Below are 22,895 nucleotides of genomic sequence, written 5' to 3'. Positions count from 1 at the left end.
CCCACCTCAATAGCTGTATCAGGGATTAATGAAGTCATAGAGGTAGATGGGGTCGCAGAGTGCTTCTCTAATAAGGCCAAGTTGGTAAGCATCATACCCTCTAGTTTTTCGAGCGAGCAAGAGAGCCGGTTAACTCTCTCGTATAGAGGTAGAAAAAAGGACTTAAGTAACTGTTCCAAAGGCTCGATATGGTCAGGAGGCAGGGGAGGTACGTTGGACAGGATAGCAGGGGAATGTAATGGCGCGGGACTCACATCAGCAACAGGGATACTATGTGACGAATGTGGGTGGGAAACAGGGCGGGGGTTTCTGGGTTTGATCAATTCGGATTCTTTAACTCGTTTACCCTTTGGGTGCACTGCCCCACGTTTATTCTTCCCCTGGATACACCGTGACATGCCACCCAGTGTCGTAGAAGCGATACCTGTCGGCTCAGGAAGGGTCTGTAATTGAATATCGCTAGCACTGGAAGACAGACCACTGGGAACAGAGCTGTTTATGATAACGGGTGTATTATCCAACGAAGTGGGGGCTAAACAAACCTCTAGTCCTAGCTCGGTGCTAACAGGTTGATCAAGAATAGGTTGGGGTAACCTACATTCGGGGGAAGAGGCTGCCATGAGGTTGCCTAGAGATGACCTCTTACCAGAAAGTTCGATAGACAGTCTTTTTCTGTTAGAACTATTTCATGTTCAAGGACCCGTGCTGCTCTGGTAATAAAATTGTCCAATGTCCCTGAGACACAACCCCCAATGCTGTCCCGCATGATCTTCCTACCTGACCTCAGAGACGACATCCCTGAGGGTAGGAAGCACGATGTAACTGAGATTTCCAAGAAGAAGTATATAATAATGAGCTATATTTTGTATGGCACGGACAATTGCACCAATATGGAAACTGGCCCGCCCCGTCCTCGCCCGTCCACGAACGGCCACAAATGGCCCGCTCTTTGCCCGGTCTTCGCCCGTAATGCGTCCTGCGCGCGGGTGTAGAAGTCCGCAGCCTACCCCCTTGTAACAGCGTAGCGTCCAGGTAGGTATGGGAGCACCAAAGAGTCACACACAGAATGAGCACCAGCCAGGAATTTATGCAGATGAGACCGGCGAGCGGCCCCCGCGAAGCGGGGGCCGCGAGGCGCTGCGTGCGAGATGAGAGCCAAGGCGGGAAGAGGAGCCAGGTGAGCACAATCAGAGGAGCGCAGTGCTCCGTGGTCCTCGCAGTCCCGTGGGTGTAGAAGTCCGCAGCCTACCCCCTTGTAACAGCGTAGCGTCCAGGTAGGTATGGGAGCACCAAAGAGTCACACTACTCCTCTCAAAAATGAACTTAACTTGTTCCAATTTCGGAAGTGCTTAAAAACTTCGGTTTACTTCACAAGTCGAAGCCAGCCTGCTGGTCTATCTAGTGCCTAGATACCTTCGGGTTTGTGTAGCTTTATAAATCATTCATTTTCATTTCATTTCAGATACCCCACCCGCCTCGCCCTGGCTCCTTTGTCCTCCAACCGCCGCCCTGCAAATGGATACTGCCACTTGAATGGCAGTATCCATTGCACCTCCTGTTGTGATTGATTGAGCGGTATGGTCCACAAGCTAATGCCCGTGGGATTGGTCTCCTGGCTATTATGCTGCTAATAGAAGGGACAAGCTCATTTGAATAGCAGAGAAGCTTTCGAGAGACGGTAGCTCCTCATTCACCTGCTGCTGGCTTCTGCTTTTTGTACCAATAATGTCGTCCATCCATACCGCCAGTCCCATAAAGCCCACCACACTGAGAGGATCTCACTCGGTGAAACTCTTCGTAGTGGATCAACATCTGACAACCTCATAGTGCCAAAGTTTGACAAACTTTGTTCCTCTCGTTTCTACTTTGTAGTCTCTGTGTTCAATTTAGTTTGCTCTCTCCTCCGCCAAGAAGTAAGGAGGAAGGAGAGGCTCTGGCATGCCAGCTGGGACTTTAAGAACAAGGAAGTTCACAAACTCCTTGTCAAGAAATATAAGATGGCGATCATTCAGGCCAAACAAGACTACTTTGTAGCCTTAACAACCTCGCTCTCTTCGCCGAAGGAGCTTTTCAAAATCGTGGACTCTTTAGTCAATCTGCAAACTCCTGATCCTGTCACTCCATCCCAAGACCTATGTGATAAGATTGCCTCTTTTTTCCTTACTAAAATACACGACATCCATCTGGGTCTTGAGGAACAAAGAGCGTCTATCAGTGTGCCTACCGCCTTGGCGGAGATGAACATGATCTCTACTGACATCTCCCCACGGTGCACCCTGGACTCTTTTCCCCCGCTGGCTCTGCATGACCTGGAGATCTTGCTTGAAAAGACCAAGTCCGGCTCGCCCCTGGATACTTGCCCTTTGAAGATCATCAAGCAGTGTAGGGAGACCCTTCTACCTCCACTGCTAGAAATAATGAATCTTGCCATCACTGATGGCATCTTTCCTCTGGAGTGGAAGAAGGCAGTGGTGAAACCTCTGCTAAAGAAGGCTTCTCTCGATCCGGAAGTCTTAAAAAATTTCCGTCCAATCTCACTGCTCCCGGCTCCAGCAAAGATACTTGAGGCACATCTTAACAAGCATCTCGCTGTCTTTGTGGAGAGTTCGGGCTGCCTGGACCCCTCCCAACATGGATTCAGGAGGGAACATAGTACCGAGTCAGCCCTTACCACCGTGCTTGATAAGATCCGCACGACAGTTGATGGGGGCCAGACCGCCCTCCTGGTCCTACTTGATCTAACTGCGGCCTTCGATACCCTCTCCCCCTCAGTTCTTACATCACGCCTGAGGGATGTGGGGGTGAAGGACGCAGCTCTAGATCTATTGACTTCTTTCCTCGTTGGGAGGGAACAAAGAGTCAAGCTGGGGGAGTTTCTATCTCCATCCCGTCCTGTGCTATGTGGGGTCCCTCAAGGGTCGGCGCTTAGTCCGACCCTATTTAACATCTATGTAACCCCTCTAGCCAGACTAATAAGAACGTTCGGGATGGAGGTAGTCTCTTATGCAGATGACACCCAAATACTCGTCTCTCTCTCCCATTCAGATGTGCAAACCGCCTCCAAGTTTAGATCCTGTATGGAGGCGGTCGGTCACTGGATGATCCAGAACTCCCTTAAACTGAATGGGGAGAAGACTGAGGTGATGGTGTTTGGAGGGAAAGAAAACATCTGGTCAGCCAATTGGTGGCCTGACTCGTTGGGAATCTGTCCTTCCCCCACTACATCTGCTAAGAATCTCGGGGTGCTGATAGACCCTGCTCTTGATATGAACAAACAGGTGAGTAGGACCATCTCCACCTGTTGGGGTCTGATTCACACTCTTCGAAGGATTAGGAAATACCTTTCCTTGCAGGCCAGAAAGCAAATTGCTGTCGCACTTATTGGCTCACGTTTGGACTACTGTAATGCGTTGTATGCGGGGCTAAATAGGAGCCTCCTGCAACGCTTGCAGGTAGTTCAAAATGCCACAGCCAGATTTGTTCTGGATATCCCCAGACGCTCTTCGGCCATGGAGGCTAGGAAAACGCTGCACTGGTTACCGGTGGAACTCCGAATTCTGTTTAAGATCTTATGTATGACATACAGAGCCTTTGCCAAGAATAATGATTCAGGAGTCGGATCCATCATCTCCCATTACATTCCTGGAAGGAACTTGCGTTCCGTCGGGAAATTGCTTCTTATAGCTCCCCGTATTCGAAGAGCTAAATGGGGTGGCAGGGCCTTTTCCACTCTGGCCCCCAAATGGTGGAATGATCTTCCTCTTGACCTCAGATCTTTGCCCTCCCTGCAGAAGTTCCGTAGCGCGCTTAAAACTTGCCTCTTTCGGCAGGCCTATATGTAAGGATGTTTGTTTTAATTACTGATCTTATTCTTAGGCGCCTTGATACCTTCGGGTCATTGTTTTGCGCGATATAAATTTTTATCAAATCAAATCCTCAGCTGGAATTTGCAGGGAAGCTATTTTGTATTAGATGTGAGACTTTGTCCTGTTTGTTAGGCATAAGAAAAATAATGGGGAGGAAGGGTGCAGCATTATCATTTTCCACTCCACGTTAGGAACTATGAGTGTGCTTAACGACAAGCATTATTTTATATACAGAGCATATGTTTTAATAAGTTGTCTTTATGTAGCACTCGTACTATTGCTGATTTGTAGCAATAAATAATGTGTTTCGACAAACATATTGGCAGTCAATTGATCAACCTTGGAAGGGCGAAGGAAAAAGCCAGCCTTCCTGACCCTCTCACTGCCCTGGCCCGAGTGAGCTATGGTTTCTGTTATATTACTGATGTATTCATGCATCGTGTTTTTCCTTTGCTTTTGCGTTCTGTTTTGGGTTGTTTTAGCAAACACTCTGCTTCCAAAGTCCTCTTTTCGCACCTCTAACTTGTCTTGTCTTCCCCTGTCTTTATTGGCTACTCTGTTGCTTTTCCACTTGTCCCACTAAAAGTACCTTAAGAAACACAGCATCCTTTTGTACTGCACATTCGCCAATAGCATGTGGAACCCGATTGTTCTAGGTGGGGAAGATGGACGTCTATTTTCTCTCTCCGCAGTGTAAAACTCGACTACCCTCAGGTTACACACACATGTCTGCAGCAGGTGCATGGCCCACTGTGCTGACTTCTAAAGATTGATTCAAGGCAGTTCACTTGGAGCTCCGAAAGATCAGAAGCTGCTAATTAAGTCTGGCAATGAGAGTGCCCTTCAGCTGATGCAGCGCTCTGCCATGGCGGTATCTGGAGAGGTCTGCATCAGCAGTTGGCTACCACCCAGAATCTGTCAATGTGACATGCCCTTGCAAGAGCTGATGCAACGCTCAAGCCTTCCATCGTGAGTCTACAGCCGTGTCTCTGCTGTGCTTTGAGGTGGTGGCTGGGTGCACCATTGCCTATTGGACGTGGTTTCTGTGCCCAACATCTACAATGGCGGCTCTCTAACAGCTGATGTGGTACCACATACTTCTTCCCACATGCCGCATTACATCGATGTAAGTGGGGCCTGTCCTGCAATGGTGAAGCTTCTCTTGTACTTAAGAGTCTCAGTGAAGTCGATCTATCTTTTCTTCTGTGCATGGGGCTGACACTTATGTCTATTGGCCTTGAAGTATGCACCATAGCCATTATCCGGTTGTTGTGCTGGAGCATCCTAGGGTTTCTTTGGCGCAAGTGGAGGTTTGTGTGCATTCAGCTGCCATATAGCCTCCTGTGCACAAGAGCTGTGCATGCAGTTTTGCTCAGTTCACTGGAAGCTACCATGATACAGGAAGGTTTCACTTACCTGCCTCAGGCATGGGCGTAGGATATTTCATTGTGCAACAATCACCACTGCATGGTTTGCGTTGGTGTTTGCTGCACGGTGATTTCTCTTACTAGTGTTACTTTATTTACCCCTCTTGCTCTTCTGCCTCTTCAGTCTTTGTTTTGGACTTGGAAGTAAGATGCTTAGGCTGGCCTTGTGGGAAGGGAGCAGTCCAGAAAATGGATGTTTTTGACACATTTGCAGTCCACGCCCCACTTTTGATGATTTTTCAAATTTATTTTTACAGGGATCCCCCACAACAATGCTTTTTCAATTTCTTTCCTGAGGTGCCCCACATACCCCCACTACAGATCAACGGTTTTCTATCCCACATGTATTTACCCACATGCATCCACCTCTCGGTTTTTTTCTGTGGTGGAGTGGAGGTGGTGAAATGTCCTGCGAAATATGGTATGCGTCAGGAAGGACGGAAAACCCTCATGGACACGAATTATCTACACTGCGGGTCAATGACTGTGTGCACAACACACCAGGTTTCAATTCTGGGATAGTCCTGCATTTCCAACCTTCGTAGACAGGGCACTGACATGGAGTGGTAAAAGGCGTATCCTCCTTTAAGACATATACTCGGCTCTTCACTGAGGTCCTTCATCACCTTTAGAGTTGGCACATTCAACGTGTAGCTTGGAATTGCACGGAGTTACAGCAGGCCCGAACCAGCGTTAAAGAAACTCTTACTACTTTCACCCTAGATTCCCTGCCTTTATCAATATTATTAGGTCTGATGTTAGCCAAGACCTTTTGTTTAACTAAAATTATATATATAATATACATAGATAAAGGGGCTTTCAGTGACCTCTCTTCATCCATTGGTTTTTGCTTGTGTCATTCACATTTTGCTTCTGCCCACTACAGCATACTGCATGGTGCAATGGGTCAGCCTACTTCAGCCACTAGCTAACTTCACTTTGAGTGACTGCATTTAGCCCTTTCACAAGGAGTACATCCACACGCAATGTAGTTTCTGTCAATTCCAATGTTTTGGGTTTACTTTATTATTACTTTAGTTTGCCTTTGTTTGTAGAGCCTGCTATGACAGCAGGATGCCTTCTCCCGTATGTGTTATATTAAGAGGAACAGTGGTTCCTACGGACAATGTATATAATATATGATAATCGTTAAGCTCAATGGCAATATTCATGGGTAAAGGATGTCGGAGGGAGAATCTACACAACAAAGAATTCAAAAGTATTTGCTGTTTATGTAAAAGACTTAGTCAAATTAATCCAAAGAAAAGTGCTCTGTGTCCCAAGTGAACTTGGGACCTGTATTTCAAAGGTGACAGTTTGTAACAGACAACAGGTTTCAAATTATACAAAACGACCCTCATATATTGATACAATAAATATTAACAGCCTTCTAACACAATAATAGGGGCTGGAAAAGGGTGCTTGCCCGATGGCGTTTCGACCCCACAATCAGTAGGGGCTCTCATTAGGACCTAACAATGCGGGACACCTGTGGCGATAACAATCGGCTGTAAGGGTGGTGAAGTGCACACCAATAAAAGAAGTGGCTCAAGACAGAGTGTTAAGAGAAAGTATACTCACATGGGGCCCAGCCGGGCACCCAGTGAGGGTAAGGGGGACTGACAGTCCTTATGGTGGGTTATAAATATACGTCCGTATTTCATGAAAATAATCACACGACAATCTGTTGTGGCAATTACCATCTGAGGTGCAGGAAGGAGAGAAAACTCATCTCGTATCTGTTCTAGAACACAGGTGCCGTAGTCAGCCAGTATCCGGAAGCGATCAACCCATCTAATTAGAGACCATCAAGGATCCGCCTCCTTCTGTAGAATGACAGAAAACCATATGTGAGCATAGGGCACCATCAGCTTTATCAGATTCTGTCTTCTGCCAAGGCTGTTGTAAATTTGTTTTGAAGCGGCCTTTCTTTATCTGAGTGCTGATTTTTCACTTATTATAATCTCACAAGGGTGCTCTATCTTTGTAACCCTGTCTATCTGTCATTCCTTCTTTTTTCTTTCTGTTTTTTTCATCTTTCTTCCTTTCCTCCCTCCCTCCTTTCTTTCTTTCCTCCTTCCTTCCTTTCTTTCTTTCTATCTTCTGCAGCACACTTAAAGGAAAATGTCTGTAAGAATTGCAGGAAGGTGTCTCTTCCTACACAAAAGCAATTGTGCCTATAACACAGCCAACTTTGCACCATGGCACAATGGTACATGCATTGGCTCTAGGCTGCACTGAGTGCCCCAGCTCAAGGCTAGAACAGAAATGGATCATATCGTGATAGATATGGCATATTCCTGCTTTCTCCCTGTCATGCAACGCAGCGCAGCAATTTGTCGTGCTGTGTTGGGTTGCATGACATAATGATAAATCTGGGTCTAAATCTCCTATGTTTGGGGATAGGCACAACCTTTGCATGCAAGCAGAGCAAGTACCATCGTGCCTCGCCCACCATAATATTCTGGTGCACTTGAAATGACCCATTATAATTCTTAGGATCATCTGGTGCATTTTAGTAAAGCCCCATGGGATAAGACTGAAAAACATTTATAATTAAAAAAAAGATGGATCAAATATTTCACCACTCTGGTGTTTCTGGTGTTTGGTTAAAGCATTCTACTATTTTATAGCTACCCTTTTCAGTACCTTAAATCCCAAATTTCCCTCAATTACATAGTTCTGTTGAATCATGTATTCGACAGTGCCTCTGATGGGATTAATCTGGAAGCTTGGACAACATGCCTAAATGAGGAGTAAATGGTAGCTCTGTGAACAGCTGGAATTAGGGTGCTTTGAAGAGCTAGCCATACGTCCAATTCTAATCTGCAAACGACTACATCAGATTAGCCAACCTGTTTGGACAAAACGTGTCAGAAATTGGGTTATTTATCTGGGAGTGGGGGCTCTCCTAACAACTCAATAAACCTGCTCTAGTTAAATCGAAAATACAGATCTGGTAAAATCACTGCTCAACCCCTGTTCGCTGTGGCACAAGCTGCATCAAAGGTGTGTGCTAAATTCAAGCATGGCCAACAATTTCAAAGTAAAGAACAGAACTCAACACACTTAAACTCCCAATGCAGTGTAAAACATTGAGAAAAATGTAATGAGCAAAAAGACACCAAGTTCATCAAAATAGGTTGGAAGAAAAGGGGATGTGGATTTTTAAAGTTTTATGGCAAAAAGCTCCTAGAAAAAGAAAAGCACTATACAAACAAAACAGTTTGTATTGGACTGGTATCTAGGCACAATTTCAGGCTAACCGCGATAAAACTGTGGTCAGATACACCAATCAGGTTGCCCTGGTCAAAGGTTTTACCTTCAGACCTTGGGGCCTATTAAAATCTCGGTCGGAAAGCCTCCGACCTCTGGTCGGAGGCTTTCCGACCGAGATCGTCCGTTTCAATTCCGACCGCCTAATAACAATTTAGGTGGTTGGAATTGAAACCTACCGGTCAGTCCGGCTGAATTCCGATAGGTTCAAGGAGCCCGTCTGCCATTCAGAGACCGGCCCATAATCCCTTTCGACGGCGTGCCAGCCATTGGGATTATGATGCTCAGTTTCCCACAAGCTTTTCCTGCCGGGCTTTCCCGGAAAGCCTATCAGAAAACAAGTTTGGGGGCCCTAGCAGGGCCACTTTCTCTGTGTGGCCTCTGGTTGAGGACAGAGGGGGCACCTATGATTCACCCCAGTTGATCCCTGCACCATTTGCTGAGCTTGTGCTACAGACGGTTTATGGCTGCTGCACAAGATCTCATAGGGAAATGGGAGTATGCGGCCGCACAATGTGCGGTCGCATCGTAATTCTATGGTCAGGACTGCCGACCGGAGGTTGGGCGGTCCCGTTTCCGCAATGATTTTGATCACAGGCAACTCTAACTGACATCATAATTGGGCTTTTAGTCTCTATCTCTGAGGAATATTTATTGGGACAGTTTTGCAGCCCATAGGTCCAAAGGGCAGGCTGCTGGACACAAATTTCTCTCCAGCCAGTAGTCCCGCACTGTCTAGTCCTCGTTAGTCAGCTGGGCCCTCTTGGAATAAGGAGTCTTTCTGCATTCTGTGTCCCTGATGCAGGTAAACAGGAGGCCATTCAATTGATACTTACAGGGCTGTTCCAGTCCCTGGGAGTCAGCAGGGATTCTTTAAACCTAGTGCGAGAGCAGGAATCTTGTACAATTTCCACAAATAATGTCACCTTAAAACTTACCTAGAGAACCTGAAAGTTGCACGCTGATCTAGGCTGATGAATATTTGCCACCATTTTAGAATAAAGCTTTAAACAACAAAGAAATTAATAATTGCATTCGATGTTCAGTCAATAGAGGTATGATGAAGTTTAAAAAGTTTATTTTCTTTTTCAGTAGATCAGTCACTATTTTACTTCTTTTTATTCAAATTAGTGGAAAATCTATTACAGAAAAAATAAGAAATAATATTGGCAACAACAAGCATAGAAAATTAAAGGACAGCGTGTTCCATTCGGTGTATAGTCCCTATTCTAAACTAAGGACCTATCCTATCCCAACAAGAACCCATAAAGAGTTCCTTCTTGAAAAGAGCAAGTAGATTTTGGAGCATAGTCAGATAACTAAGGAAAAGATCATACTACCCATAATGGGTAGTTCTGGAGACTCAGCCGAGCTATCCAGACAATTGCTGTAGCAACTGTCTATGAAGGTGCAGCATAAATCCAGAAAGTCTCCTCACAAAACAGAAGGAAAACAAAGAAATCACCATAAGCAGTAGCGTATAGCAAATCAGGCTCGCACAACAAAGTGCTAAGGGGCATGACAGGGTAGGGATGTACTGAATGCCTCGAGATGAGAAAAGGGAATGACTGAGACCTCTCTAGCTAGGAAAACGTACTATAAAGAAAGCAGCTAAACATGTTGCAAAAACAGATGAATGTGTCATCGGCGTCCAATGGTGAGAGAACTTTCGATGGTCCATCGTCTTCTTCCTCGATTTCCACTGTAAACGTTAGTGTCAGCATAAAGTCAGTTAGAGGTGGCTACATTGTATTACAAAAAGTTACATCTATGAAGGTTCTCATGAGAACCTTTTGCAAACCTGTTAGATGTTTGGTGTCCCATCGTATAACAATGAGCTGCTCTATGAAATGAAACATTTGAATTCTGATATGTCTTGGTTAGATCAGAAAATGCAAGCTGAAGCAATTTTTTTCTATGCCTTAATACACGTGTTCATTATGTAAATGTGACAAAGAAAACAATCTAAATACAGTGAAGTCATATGGTGTGAGGAAAGAAGAAATACATTTTTACAGAAAAAAGTACATTTAACAAAAAGTCAAGCCCAAGAGTTCAATTATAACGTTAAATCACTTTTTTATGAAAAGCATTTATTTCCTTAAAAGGATAGAGTAGGATAAAAGAATAGTGTGGCCTAGTAAGTGGAGAACGATAGAAATTAAATCTTTAGTTGAAAATAAACTACATTTTTCATGTTTGCATGTTAAATAAAGGCATATTTTATAACGTTTAACTTATTATGCATTTTTCATGTTCAGTTTTAGCGCATTTTTATATTATTGTGTGGTGACATTTTAGAAAATACCCTCTCACTTGTGTGAGTTCTCTTCTGCCAGCAGGAGCCAGGAGTCAAGAGTCAGAAGACAAAGGGGCATATTAACAAGGGCCGGCGATAAATATCGCAAAGCGCGCTTAGCGCCTGTATATTTATCGCCGGCTATCTCTGGAATTTATCGCCCGGTTGGCGCGTTATCAACAACAGGCATCGCCAAGGCGATAAAAAATCCTGAGATAGTGTGGATATCGCCGTTTTCCATGGTGGAAAATGGCGATATCCTAGGTGATAGGGCCTGTGGTCTTAGCCACAGAATCCACTCCCCATGTTAAGTATGCCTTAGTCAGGAATTTAACGGACATTACATTCCTGCGTTAAGGCATACTTAACGCGATTTAAAAAATCGCTACCCTTCCTTGTTAATATCGCGAAGCTGCCTTTACGATATTTTCCCTGGTTGGTTTCACAGCCACGCCTACTTTGCATCTCATTAGCGATGCAAAGTTAGGCGTGCTGGAAACGGGCGCTAAGTCAGCAAAACACGCGATAGCGTGTCTTTGCTGATAAGGCGTTAATTTTATAGCACCGCCTTGTTAATATAACCCAAAATACCTCTAGCAGTGCCTTCTTCTTCAGAGGGTGCCTTCCTAGACCAAGAATATTCTGAGGAGGTGGTGGTCGAGATGCCAGATTTATCCAGTGCACTTGCCTGTCATTGGAGAAATTCTACCACCCAATCCTAACAATGATCTCACAGTTCTCCCACCTCATTTTGCAGTGCTTCCTCTTTGCCTTACTGAAAAGTTACCCAGGAGCCCTAGTTCAAGATGGTGGGACTCAGCTATAAACAGGCAGGTCTGTCTTCAGCTTTTTGCTCACTCCTCTACCTGGCTTGCCAAAACTGGTGTTCCCTCCTAGTGTGGTTGTAGCCTGATTGTCTAGTGGGGTCCTGGAGAGGAATAGCAGGATTCCTCACAGGCCTATCCAAGTCAAAAGAGGTAGTGCTAAAGATGCCCTTTGTTCTCCCAAATGCTCCTGTCCACTCCTAGACAGCTAATCCCTGCTACATGATCAGCAGTTAACCATCACTGTCCTTTGAGCCAGAGTCATTAACTCTCCAAAAAATCTGATTTCACCATGAAGTCAGACTTTAGAATCTAACCAGTAAATAACTATGTTTCCAGCCTTTCCATAAGTACAGGTGGAAAATAAAGATTTTAATCACACTTAAACCTATTAAACAAAAGTCATGCCGGGCCTAGAGTGAAATAGCTTTTGGCTTCTATTTCACTGTGAGGGCACACTAACTCCAATATGTAGTGTGTTGTATTCTTATATATCAGCACCCTGCCCTGTCAGCTAACTAGAAAGCCTTTAAGGGTGATTTATGAATGAAAACAAAATGATTTTTCTACATGACAAAGGCATGTTTTCCCTGCCACGTGTCACCAAAGTGCATTTAAAATTCAGCCTTCCAGTGCACAGTCATGCTCCTGGCAGAAATATATTTTTTATAATGATTTGGTTCTTCAAAGTAAATACCCAGAACGATCACAGATATAGCGTTCCTATCCATTCCTGGTACCCCACTCATAGCTCACTGTGGACGTCCAAGTGTTTGAGTTGCTTAATTTTAGAAATCAGATTATCTATGACAATTGCACAAGTGCAGCTAGCTCTTTGGATCTGACTGAAACCTTTGATACATATTTATATTGCAGGACAATACTGGACAAGATGTACAAGAAGAGGATGTACATCTATGTTCTTCATCCTCAAATAACATTTATACTTTTTGAGAGTACCCTGTATTTCTCTTAACCAAACAGATACTCTTTAGACAAAGATTGCGTTATCACAATTGTGTTTATCGCCACAAGCCATGCCCGGTTTTATCTGAATACGTTGACATTTTGTCTTTTTTTATTTGAAAAGAGCAGCAGTACAATGAGATAGGTAAGCTGTTAGTATCCTTACATCCTTCTACTTAGCCTGTGGATGAAGCATGCCTCAGACAGGAACTACTCAGAGGTATGAAGGGTGAAAGGAAATGTATCTCATTCTGTCCAGTAGGGAAGACTGATCTTTAGAAGGTTAGTTATTTGTAAGAATAATTCGAAAAACGTTCTTAAATGACAGTGGACTGTGTACAAGACTTTCTCATTCTACAAAAGGATCTTGGTGTAATCTAATCCTTGTGATTTATGCTTAGAGCTCTTTCATACCCATGACATGTTCTGTGGAACGTAGGTACCATGGAGACAATGGAACGCGGAGGGTTTGCATAAAGGGAGTGGCTGTTGAACCTGTGGTACGGGAGGCTGTGTAACCTGTTGGTGGATTACACAACATATAAAGAGAACTATGTCTTATGGTTTCTTTGAACTCAACAAATCTATGTCACTCATGTATTTCCAAAGGAAAAAAGTTACATGTACTAATAACAATGGTGTTTCCACTCTGTGAAAATTCTGCATTCGTAAATGTTATGCTTTTTAATTATCCTGGAAACTTACAACTATTACAGATTCCTGGAGTACTCCTAGGATCTCTTGTGCATCAATAGAAAGTCATATATTTGATCTACATATAGGAGTAACCCTTTAGAGGTAGATTTCCAACTTTTTCATGTGGCTGGTATTATACCAAAATATCAAATCGTACATGTGATACTACAGCAAATATTGTTGCTAGAATATAAATTAAAAAAATATTTGCAAAGTAAGTATATATAGGTAAACATATATTTACTATTCTTGACTCATATATGTGTAATTTCACAACATTTATAACTTTAAAGATGTGGTAGTCGATATTCTGAATTTGGTATTTTTGTAGCACAGACATTTTGTGCTCGACATTCTGACTGACACCCCACTTTGCCCTCCTAATGAGGCCACAGATAGTACTATGTCTCATAGGCCGGCAAGCATGTTGCAGCTTTATGTTCAGCTTTATGTGGTCTTAAGATCTGAGAATTGGCTGGGAGCTGGTTTGGAGCCTAAAGGGATGTGGCTTTGTGACCTCCAGGGAGATGTTTGCCATCTGGGACCTCATGCTTCCTGATGCCATAGCCAAAGGCACCACTGAGAAGAGTGTATTAAATGTTCTCTTCACAATCCACAAGACATGGCAACTTCCCTCTGTAACTCCACACAAAACGACTGCATTGTAAGACATGGAGCATTTTTTAAATGGATTTTAAAGTATCTTTGTAAATATCTTTACTTAGGCTCCCATTAAAGAGTACTGGGTGTCTTTCTAACTTCAGAAAGTTCTCGTTTCTGAACGTTAATTTGAAAAATGGGCGTATTTGCAATGTTTCTGTAAAACCATCAGAGGTTAATATTTCTGTTTTGATTATTTCAGGTTATGAGCTCTCAAAACTCCGAGATTTCATTGATCAGCAAGCCGATTCTTATGTGGAGAAAGGGATTCTGGACAAGGAAGAAGCCAAGGTCATCAAGCGTATCTATGACAGTCTGTGACCACAACCGGGGCGCGGACGGTCAATGACTCTGATTGCTGAACATGTATGAAAAAACTGTAGATTCTCTCACTTCTGGCTCAGAGATCCCAATAGGTCTACAACAGAAAACAGAAACTCCATTTGCTATATATTGACTTTTCGCTGTGTTGATTTAGAATTCTTGCTAGAGTGCTGCCTGACGTTGCCAAGAGGCGAGTCACCTTGAAAGCCCAAATTGAATCTGAGCATTGACATTAAACAGGGCGGGCATCTATAAATAGGCTTCATTTCATGCATCTCTGCGTTTTGTGTTTTGTTTTAACCCCGCTGAAAGAACAGGCGGGCAATGCTGTCAACTTACAATACAGTCTTTCATTTGTCAAGCAAGAGAGGCTCACTGTGGCCCTGTTTATGAGAAGACCCTTAGCTCCCCTCCACATGTTAGCATATAGGGAAGATATTCATGCAGAAAGTAACAGACTCCAGGAGCAGATTATTCTTATCCGTGTGGCTGGATGGAAGGACGTGGTTAAAGCTGGGAACCATTTGCTAGTTCAGGGGCCACATTATGTTTTCCCCCATGCGTATTTTACTCATTTGTGCCAATTCATATTGTGTTTCTTGAGTTTTACCTATATAGTACACGGTGGATAAGTTGCCCTTACGAATGTGGGTGAGTCAGGAACCCGAACAGCAGTATGGTCACTTGCCCTTACAAAAATATTGGTAACAACAACCGTAACCAGCTCTGAGGTGGAAATGTGGAAAACTTGACTTGTTTTTCTGAAATACAATATGACAATTTTTCATTGCAAAAAAAATGCGGTTTGGGTGGGCAAATCTATTAAATACCATACATTAATCATCTCTAATTTGCTAAGATACAATTCTTGACTTGGGCAGGTTACTCCCTGGAAAACCAGATGTTGTGAATCATCAAACTTCCTTCAATTTGCTACGTGTGCATTGGCATTTGCACTGTCTTGTCCTGTGCACTGCATGGCCACTCCCATTGGTTGCCCCCTGTTCCAGAATTTAAATATGAGAAAGTTACGTATACACAACTTACAATTACGGAATTCTCTTTTTCTATTTTGAGTTAACACATTTTATCTATCTGTGACTCATGCCCTTAAAGTTTATCTACTAAAAATAATATTTTTTTCTCACTGTCCATGCATTAACGCGGCTATCGTGGTATCTCCGTGTCAATGTCACGTGCCTGTCAATCTTCACCTTACCGCAGATGTCACACTTGAACGTAACTGATGAACTGTGCATAACACAGACACCAAGGGTTCTGTTGAGGCCTCTAAAGGGGACCCCATTAGTTTGCTTCGGAATATCATTTGCAGTTGTCTTGTGCCAATATGCATGTGCACTTGTCAGCATGGGTGCTCTTAGTTATTGCCCAAAAACTGTATATGGCGTTGGGATTTTAAATCCTAAACATAAAGCAAAACCCTAAAGTCATTTTGTAGTATTACAAATGGAGATTCGTTCAATGATTAACAAAAATACCTTATATTTCCATCGATATGACCTGAGAGCAAGAAGGTTTCCAGGCTTATAATCCTATTTAAGTGCAAAAGTGGAGGCGTAATGATGCAAAAGCACTGTGTAGGACCCAGTCAGTAATGTGTCTAGTCTATGTGCCTCTTACACGGTGGGGCTTCTGTTGTTTGTACATCCCACATGATGGCAGACCTGCCAACCCACATGGTGCCACAATGTGTCACACAATGGTGCAGCTCTTCACATGGTCATCTGGCGAAGAGCTGATATCACATGGCGAGCACAGGATAAACTGGAAAAGCCTACACAGGGTAGGTTTACAGCTTGTGTGTTGGAGGCTCTGCATTCTTGGAATCCTCTTCAGAACACTAGAGGTGGGTTCAGAAGCCTTTGTTTTCATATTTTGAAGTGGACGAGGAGGGTTATTAGGTAACATCAGGCACTATACCTCTCCATTTCTACTCCCCTTATATTGTTCTTCAAGTCCAATATAGTCAATGACAGCTGAAGTTCCCACCCCATACAACCTGCACCCTCTTTCACATGGTAGAACAGTTTTTAGTTTGGCAGGTCTTGATAAGTAGAATGACAGTGTACCAAATTAGAGACCATTAGCCACTTAACCTCCAATATCTTTCTGGGGAAATACAATACAAAAACAAAAAACAGTACTTACCTGCTCTGCTGTCCGCCGCTTCACCACTCTTCTGCTCCTCAATGCAGCACAGGCTTCCAGTCTCTCCTGCAGCCAATCTTGACATTGCTCACAAGCATGAGAACAACGTCAGGATTGGCCTGAGAGCCCTTGATTTGAGCTCCCACGGAGACTAAGAGCCTGTACTTTCCCCCAAGACTCGGCTGGACCTAGAAATTGACAAATAAAACAATAATAAACCTGTTTTATTATAATTTTATTTTTCATGTATTGGAGGCTGCTGGCGGTGGGGGGGCGACACTCCTCCGCCATAGCAGAGGTGCCAACTCTGGACGGACCGTCCTAGATCCCACCATGGCGATGCTAAGACTAGCCAAATTGTTATTCTAGCCTTTTCCCAGTTGGGCTGCAGGCTAGGGGGCTGCTTTCCGAGCCGAATGGGCTACCATTATCCAACCATGAAAGCATACATGGCCATGGGATTGTAAGACCCATCTGTAACACACACTAAAACCTATCCTTCAAATATGGAGGTTTCCTCACTTGTATGGGGCAGCACTTCCCAGCATTTGTGGTACCACAGGGCTGAATGTATGACGTTACAACGCATACATTTACATCGCGGTACATTACATCGCGGTTTTGACAACGCAAGTCGTTACAACGACTTGCGTTGGAGGGCGCTGGACTTAGGAGTAGTATAATTTACTATTCCAACTCCAGTCTACGTACAGTAGGGAAGGTGTTGGATAGTAAATTATACTATTCCTTGTCCTAGAGCGCCATCTAGCGCATGTCGTTGTAACGACTTGCGTTGTAAAAAACGCGATGTAATGGCATCGCGATGTAATCCCCGCGTTGTAAACGATGTTTCCCCACAGTGTTATATAGAATGTTCTCATCTAAAAGATATGATCCTTAATAAGGGGTTATGGACAGATCCATTGGCTTGCTAGAGAGCCGCCTAATAAAGAATGGCGACAGGCTTCTTTCTGAAGAGGAGTATGGAGGTGTACAGATGCAGGCTCTGCCAGTCTGGCTAAGGGTACACTGTTAGCGCCTGTACTTGATGGAAGCTCTGAGCATGCACACAGAAATGAAGCATTGAGTACACCCACCATCCCATGTCTGTATGCTGTACCTTTCCTAACATGAGTACTCACAATTTTTATATTCAATAGAGAAAGAAAGAGGGAGAGTGTGTGTATATGTGGGTGGCTGGGTGTGTGTTTTATGAACACATGGGTCATCAGAAGGCATGGCAAGGAAATGCAAAGAGACAGGAGACCCTACCACATTCAAGACAACATTCAACCATTGCCACCAACTCAAGAAAGAAAGAAAGAAAGAAAGAAAGAAAGGAAGAAAGAAAGAAGAAAAAAAAAGAAAGGAGGAAAGAAAGAAAGAAAGCCGTATAAAAGCCAGCACAAACTGCAGCAAGCAGCTCTTCACCACAGTGGAAGAATTCTCACACCCCACAGCCACAGAGAGTGACATCACCTCCTCCCAAGAACTGTACAACATACTTCGTCCACAACAAGATCTCGGCCAACTATGAAAACTTCTCCCCAACCCCCCACCGCCAACAGCATCAGCCTCCTGACACCTACAAACACAAACCCCAAACACCTGCTCACCCATTGGGATCCTCTCACAACTCAAGCCACGATCTCCATCATGAACTCTGTTTAGTCGCAAGCAGCAATGGACTTGTTTCCTCACCACATCTTCAACTTCGGGAGCAAGATGATTAGAAATGGGGGTCTCTAGTGGGCAGGGGGTTACCCTGTTCAAGTTAGGATCCTTCTTCCTAGTCAGGATAAGGGTGAAACACTACTGAAATAACCGCTGCTCACCCCCTTGGTAGCTTGACACGAGCAGTCAGGCTCATCTCAGAGGCAGTGTGTGAAGTATTTGCACATAACCAACAGTGATACAGTGAAAACACTACAAAAGGACACCACTATAGTTTTAGAAAAATAGCGAATATTTTATCTGTGCAAACAAGAGCAACAATGATAAAAGTCCACCATACAGTTCTCAGTAATCTCAAAAATCAAAAATAGACTTAAAATACAGATCCTTGAAGTAGATAGCTCTGTCTGGGTCTATCACGCCATCGTGGACAACAAATCCAAACAGTTCTGGCTGACCACAGCATCGCAGAACAGCTACGGCATCGCGGGACAGCTACGGCATCGGGAAGATCCGCAAAACAGTACCTTTAGAAATGCAGGGTGTCTGCGACCTCTTGCTGAGCTCCGAAGGTCGGTGCAGGAGTCGTGGGGCCCTTGAAGTCACACGTGTTGCAGATCAAACTCCTTGCAGTTGAAGTCGGGAGCACCGGCGTCGGCAGGCTTCGGGACTGCAGTGCAAAGTGCAGCGTTGCGGCGTGCGGTGCCCTCAGGTCACGTTACAGGCAGCGGCTTGGTGACGGTTGTCCAGCAGCATTGGTGAGACCGGGGTTGCAGTGCGAAGTGATGCAGTGCTCGTCGCGTTGCTGGCAGGCCACGGTGCAAGCAGCGGCGTCGTAGTTGTGGGAGCACTGTCGGCTGATGAACTGGAGTCGATGGCGCCGGCGTTGGTAGACCAAGGCTGCGGTGCATGATGAAGGTGGTGCGTCATGTAACTTACGAGCGGTGCCCTCGAACCACGGTGTAAGCAGCGGCATTGTTGACAGTGTGAAGGGTTGTTGGCGGGGATATCAAAGTAGCATCGTGAAGCAAGGCGTGTGAAGTGCGGTGCCTACAGGTCACTGTGCAAGCAGCAGCTTTGGTGCTGGCGTCACACAGCAGTGTCAGTGAGACCAGGGTTGCAGTGCGAAGTGCAGCTGTGCCCTATGCAGTGCTTTAAGGACACGGAGTCGGCAGCTGCGTCATTGACGGCATAAGGTTGCTCTTTCTTCTGTTGCAGCACAAAACACACGGTTCCCAGTGCTGGTAGCAGATGAACTTGAAGTCTTAGCTGTTCCTGAGACTTCTTGAACAGGGGGCAAGCTCTACCTCAAGCCCTTGGAGAAACTCAAACAAAGAAGTTGCAGAAAGTTTAGTCCAGTCCTTTCTCTGCCCAAAACAGAAGCAGCTACTGCAGGCCAGCAAAGCAAAGCACACAGCAAAGTGATAGTTCGTTCTCACTGCTTCTCCAGTTATTCTTCTTTGCAGGTTTCTGAGTCCAAAAGAGTTATAAAGTTCTGGGGTCTGGGCCCCAATATTTATACCACATTTCCCTTTGCTCTCTTGTGGCAGAGAAGGTCTGTGCTCGGTCCAAACCAGTTCTGTCTCTGTAGCCCAGCTTCCTGGCAGGAAGTGGAGACAACATTACCCAAGGCAGACCAGGCCTTTTCAGGTACTAGAAAATCTCCTCCCACTACTCTAAATACAACCCAGGTCTATTCAGCCCAGCCCTGACTCATCCAGGAAAGACAGGACACACCTCAACCCCCCCGTAGCTATCTGAAAAGACTGCACATCCCCAGCCCCTGTCACTCCAAAGGTCAGACAGTCAATCCACAAACCAGCAGAGGCACACAGGATGGCTAAGCAAGAAAATACCCACTTTCTAAAAGTGGTATTTTCAAACACACTTTATAAAAATCATCTTTACTAAAATATGCATTTTTAATATTCTGAGTTCAGGCATACTAAACTCCATCTTTCTATCTTGTCCCAATGGGAAGTTATACTTATAAGATGTTATAAATATACTCCCATTTCATCCTATGGGACAGATAGCCTTTCCATAGTGAAAAACGAAATACACCGTATTTCACTATCAGGACATGTCACACACACCAATACATGTCCTACCTTTCACATACACTGCACCCTGCCCACGGGGATACGTTGGGCATACCTTAGGGTGATCACATGTAATAAAAAGGGAACGTTGGGGCTTGGCAAGTGGGTGCACTTGTCAAGTCCACATGGCAGTAAAAACTACGCACATACACTGCAGTGGCAGGTCTGAGAAACCTTTGAAAGGCTGCTCGTGTGGGTGGCACAATCAGTGCTGCGGTCCCACTAGCAGCATTTGATTTACAGGCCCTGGTACTCTGAGTGCACTTTATTGGCGACTAACCTGTAAATCAAATATGGGAACCATGGAAATACCAATCCATAACACAATTTACAATAAGAACACTTGCATTTTAACACTGAACAGCAGTGAGAAAGTGCACAGAGACACTAAACCAGCAAAAACAGAGTCAAAACCAGGAGGTCAGAAAGTAAAAAGAATGGGAAAACACACCAAAAGATGTCAGGTCTAACAGCGACGATCTCAAGAGAGTCCTGAACATCTTCGTCACTTCGGCCTCCTTCCCCCAGGACTGGAAACATGCTGAAGTGAGGCTCCTCCTGAAGAAATCATCTGCCAACCCAGCAGGACCAAAGAACAATTGGCCCATCTCCCTGCTTCCATATTCAGCAGAGTTCCTTGAGAAGGCAATCAACAAACAACTCACTGAGCATCTGGAACACAACAACCTCCTGGACTCCTCACAATCCAGATTTTGACAGCCTTGATTTCAGCCACTGACAACATCAGGGCTCTCCTGGACAACGGCCAAACAGCAGCCCTCATCTTCCTAAACCTATCAGCGGCCTTCAACACTGTCTCCCATCACATCTTGATCAATAGATTCCACCAAATAGGAATCCAGGGAAAGGCTCTCAAAGGGATCACCTGATACCTCACCAGAAGATCCCAGAGAATCCGGCTCCCACCGTTCACCTTGAAACCCAAGAAGATGATCTGTGGCGTCCCCGAAGGATCATCCCTCAGCCAAACCTCTTCATCGCATACATGACCCTTCTGGCCAACACCGTCAGATCGTACAGACTCAACATCATCTCCTACGCTGATGACACCCAGCTCATCCTCTCTCTGTCAGAAGACCCCTCCTTCACCAGAGCCAACTACCACAGATGTATGATTAACGCTACCGACTGGGTGAAGGACAACTGTCTCAAGCTCAACTCAGACAAGATGATAGTCCTCATCTTTGGGAACAACACCTCACCATGGAATGGCGCATGGTGGCCTCCTGAACTTGGCTCTTCCCCTGGCCTGACAGACCATGCACACAACCTTGGCATCATCTTGGAGAGAAAGTTATCCATGAAGAAACAGGTAAACGCAGTCTCATCTTCCTGCTTCCACAACCTAAGCATGCTCCGCAAGATCTTTAGGTGGTTCCTAGTCAACAACAGAAAGATAGTTACTCAGACCCTCACCACCAGCTGACTGGACTAGGGAACATACTCTACATAGGAATCACCGCACACCTCCTGAAGATACTATAGACAATAGAAAACTCAACAGCAAGACTCATCCTCAACCTTCCCAGACACACCCACATGACACCTCACCTCAAGATGCTACACTGGCTCCTGATCCAGAAGAGATGCCAGTTCAAGATGTTAACAAATGCATACAAAGCTGTGAACAACGAAGCACCTACGTATATCAACAAACACATGACCCTCTACCAAACAACCAGACACCTACGATCTGCTTCCCTCTTACTGGCTGGCACCCCCGGATCCGCCGAACCAATAGCAGAGGGCGCTCCTTCTCACACCTGGCGGCCAAGGCTTGGAACAACCTTCTCCTGCATCTCAGAACTGCATCATCGCTCCAGGAATTCAGGAAAGGACTCTAGACATGGCTGTTCGAATGAACAAGATCATCTTGAAGCAGCTAGCAACCAGCAACCAGCAGCTAGCAATTCCAATGCCTTGAGACCCTCATGGGTGATTTGCGGCGGTTTACAAATTGTGATTGATTGAGTTCAGTATAAGAAACAGAACTGCAGCATGATCAGGGCATTGTACGTTACAACCTTCTTACTTTTCTCACATTTTTATCAAATATTTGTGTTATTTTTAGATCTGGCATGAAATAGCAGCAACCCAAGGGCCTATTGTTACCAATGATTTAATATATGTGCAGAAGGTGCTTTGGCTACACCCAGAGGAGTTTTACTCGTTCAACCCATGCTATTTACTGTTTGACCTACTACTCCAGGCCACATGGAGTGCTTACATTGCTATGCTCGAGGGGTTATTTTACATCTCAAAAGTACACTAAACAATCACACTTTAAACTTTTTATCTCAAACATATTCTGTTTTAGTCAGGAGTCATGCAAGTCACACAAACGTACAATTGCATGTTTAAACACACACATGCGTGTTCTTAACAGTGCATAATTATGTTGCTGAGAGCAAAACGAGCATTCACACAACCAATAGGTCTGGCTTTAACTTGGCAAAAAATTTACATAAAGGCATGCACACATGAAGTTTTCTTACATGCATGTTACAACCAGACGTATTGGCTTTGCCAATGATTAGTTGTTTAAAGATAAAAAAACAATAAAACAATACATCAAGGTATATACTTATAAT

At 44.6% G+C, this 22,895-nt stretch overlaps 1 protein-coding gene across 1 annotated transcript in view; it reads left to right on the top strand.

Moving 5' to 3' along the window:
- Positions 1–15,183, top strand: part of SCG3 (secretogranin III) — a 243,241-nt gene extending 228,058 nt beyond the window's left edge. Inside the window, exon 12 of the mRNA XM_085644187.1 lies at positions 14,217–15,183. Coding sequence (XP_085500313.1) covers positions 14,217–14,335 — 119 coding nt within the window. The 3' untranslated portion in view covers positions 14,336–15,183. The remainder of the gene's footprint in view (positions 1–14,216) is intronic.
- Positions 15,184–22,895: the final 7,712 nt, after the last annotated feature.

Source organism: Triturus cristatus, chromosome 3_1 (assembly GCF_964204655.1).
Source record: "Triturus cristatus chromosome 3_1, aTriCri1.1, whole genome shotgun sequence".
In the NCBI taxonomy this organism is placed as follows: domain Eukaryota; kingdom Metazoa; phylum Chordata; class Amphibia; order Caudata; family Salamandridae; genus Triturus; species Triturus cristatus.
The sequence above is the reverse complement of the archived record's forward strand: the minus strand, read 5'-3'. Positions and strand labels throughout refer to the sequence as shown.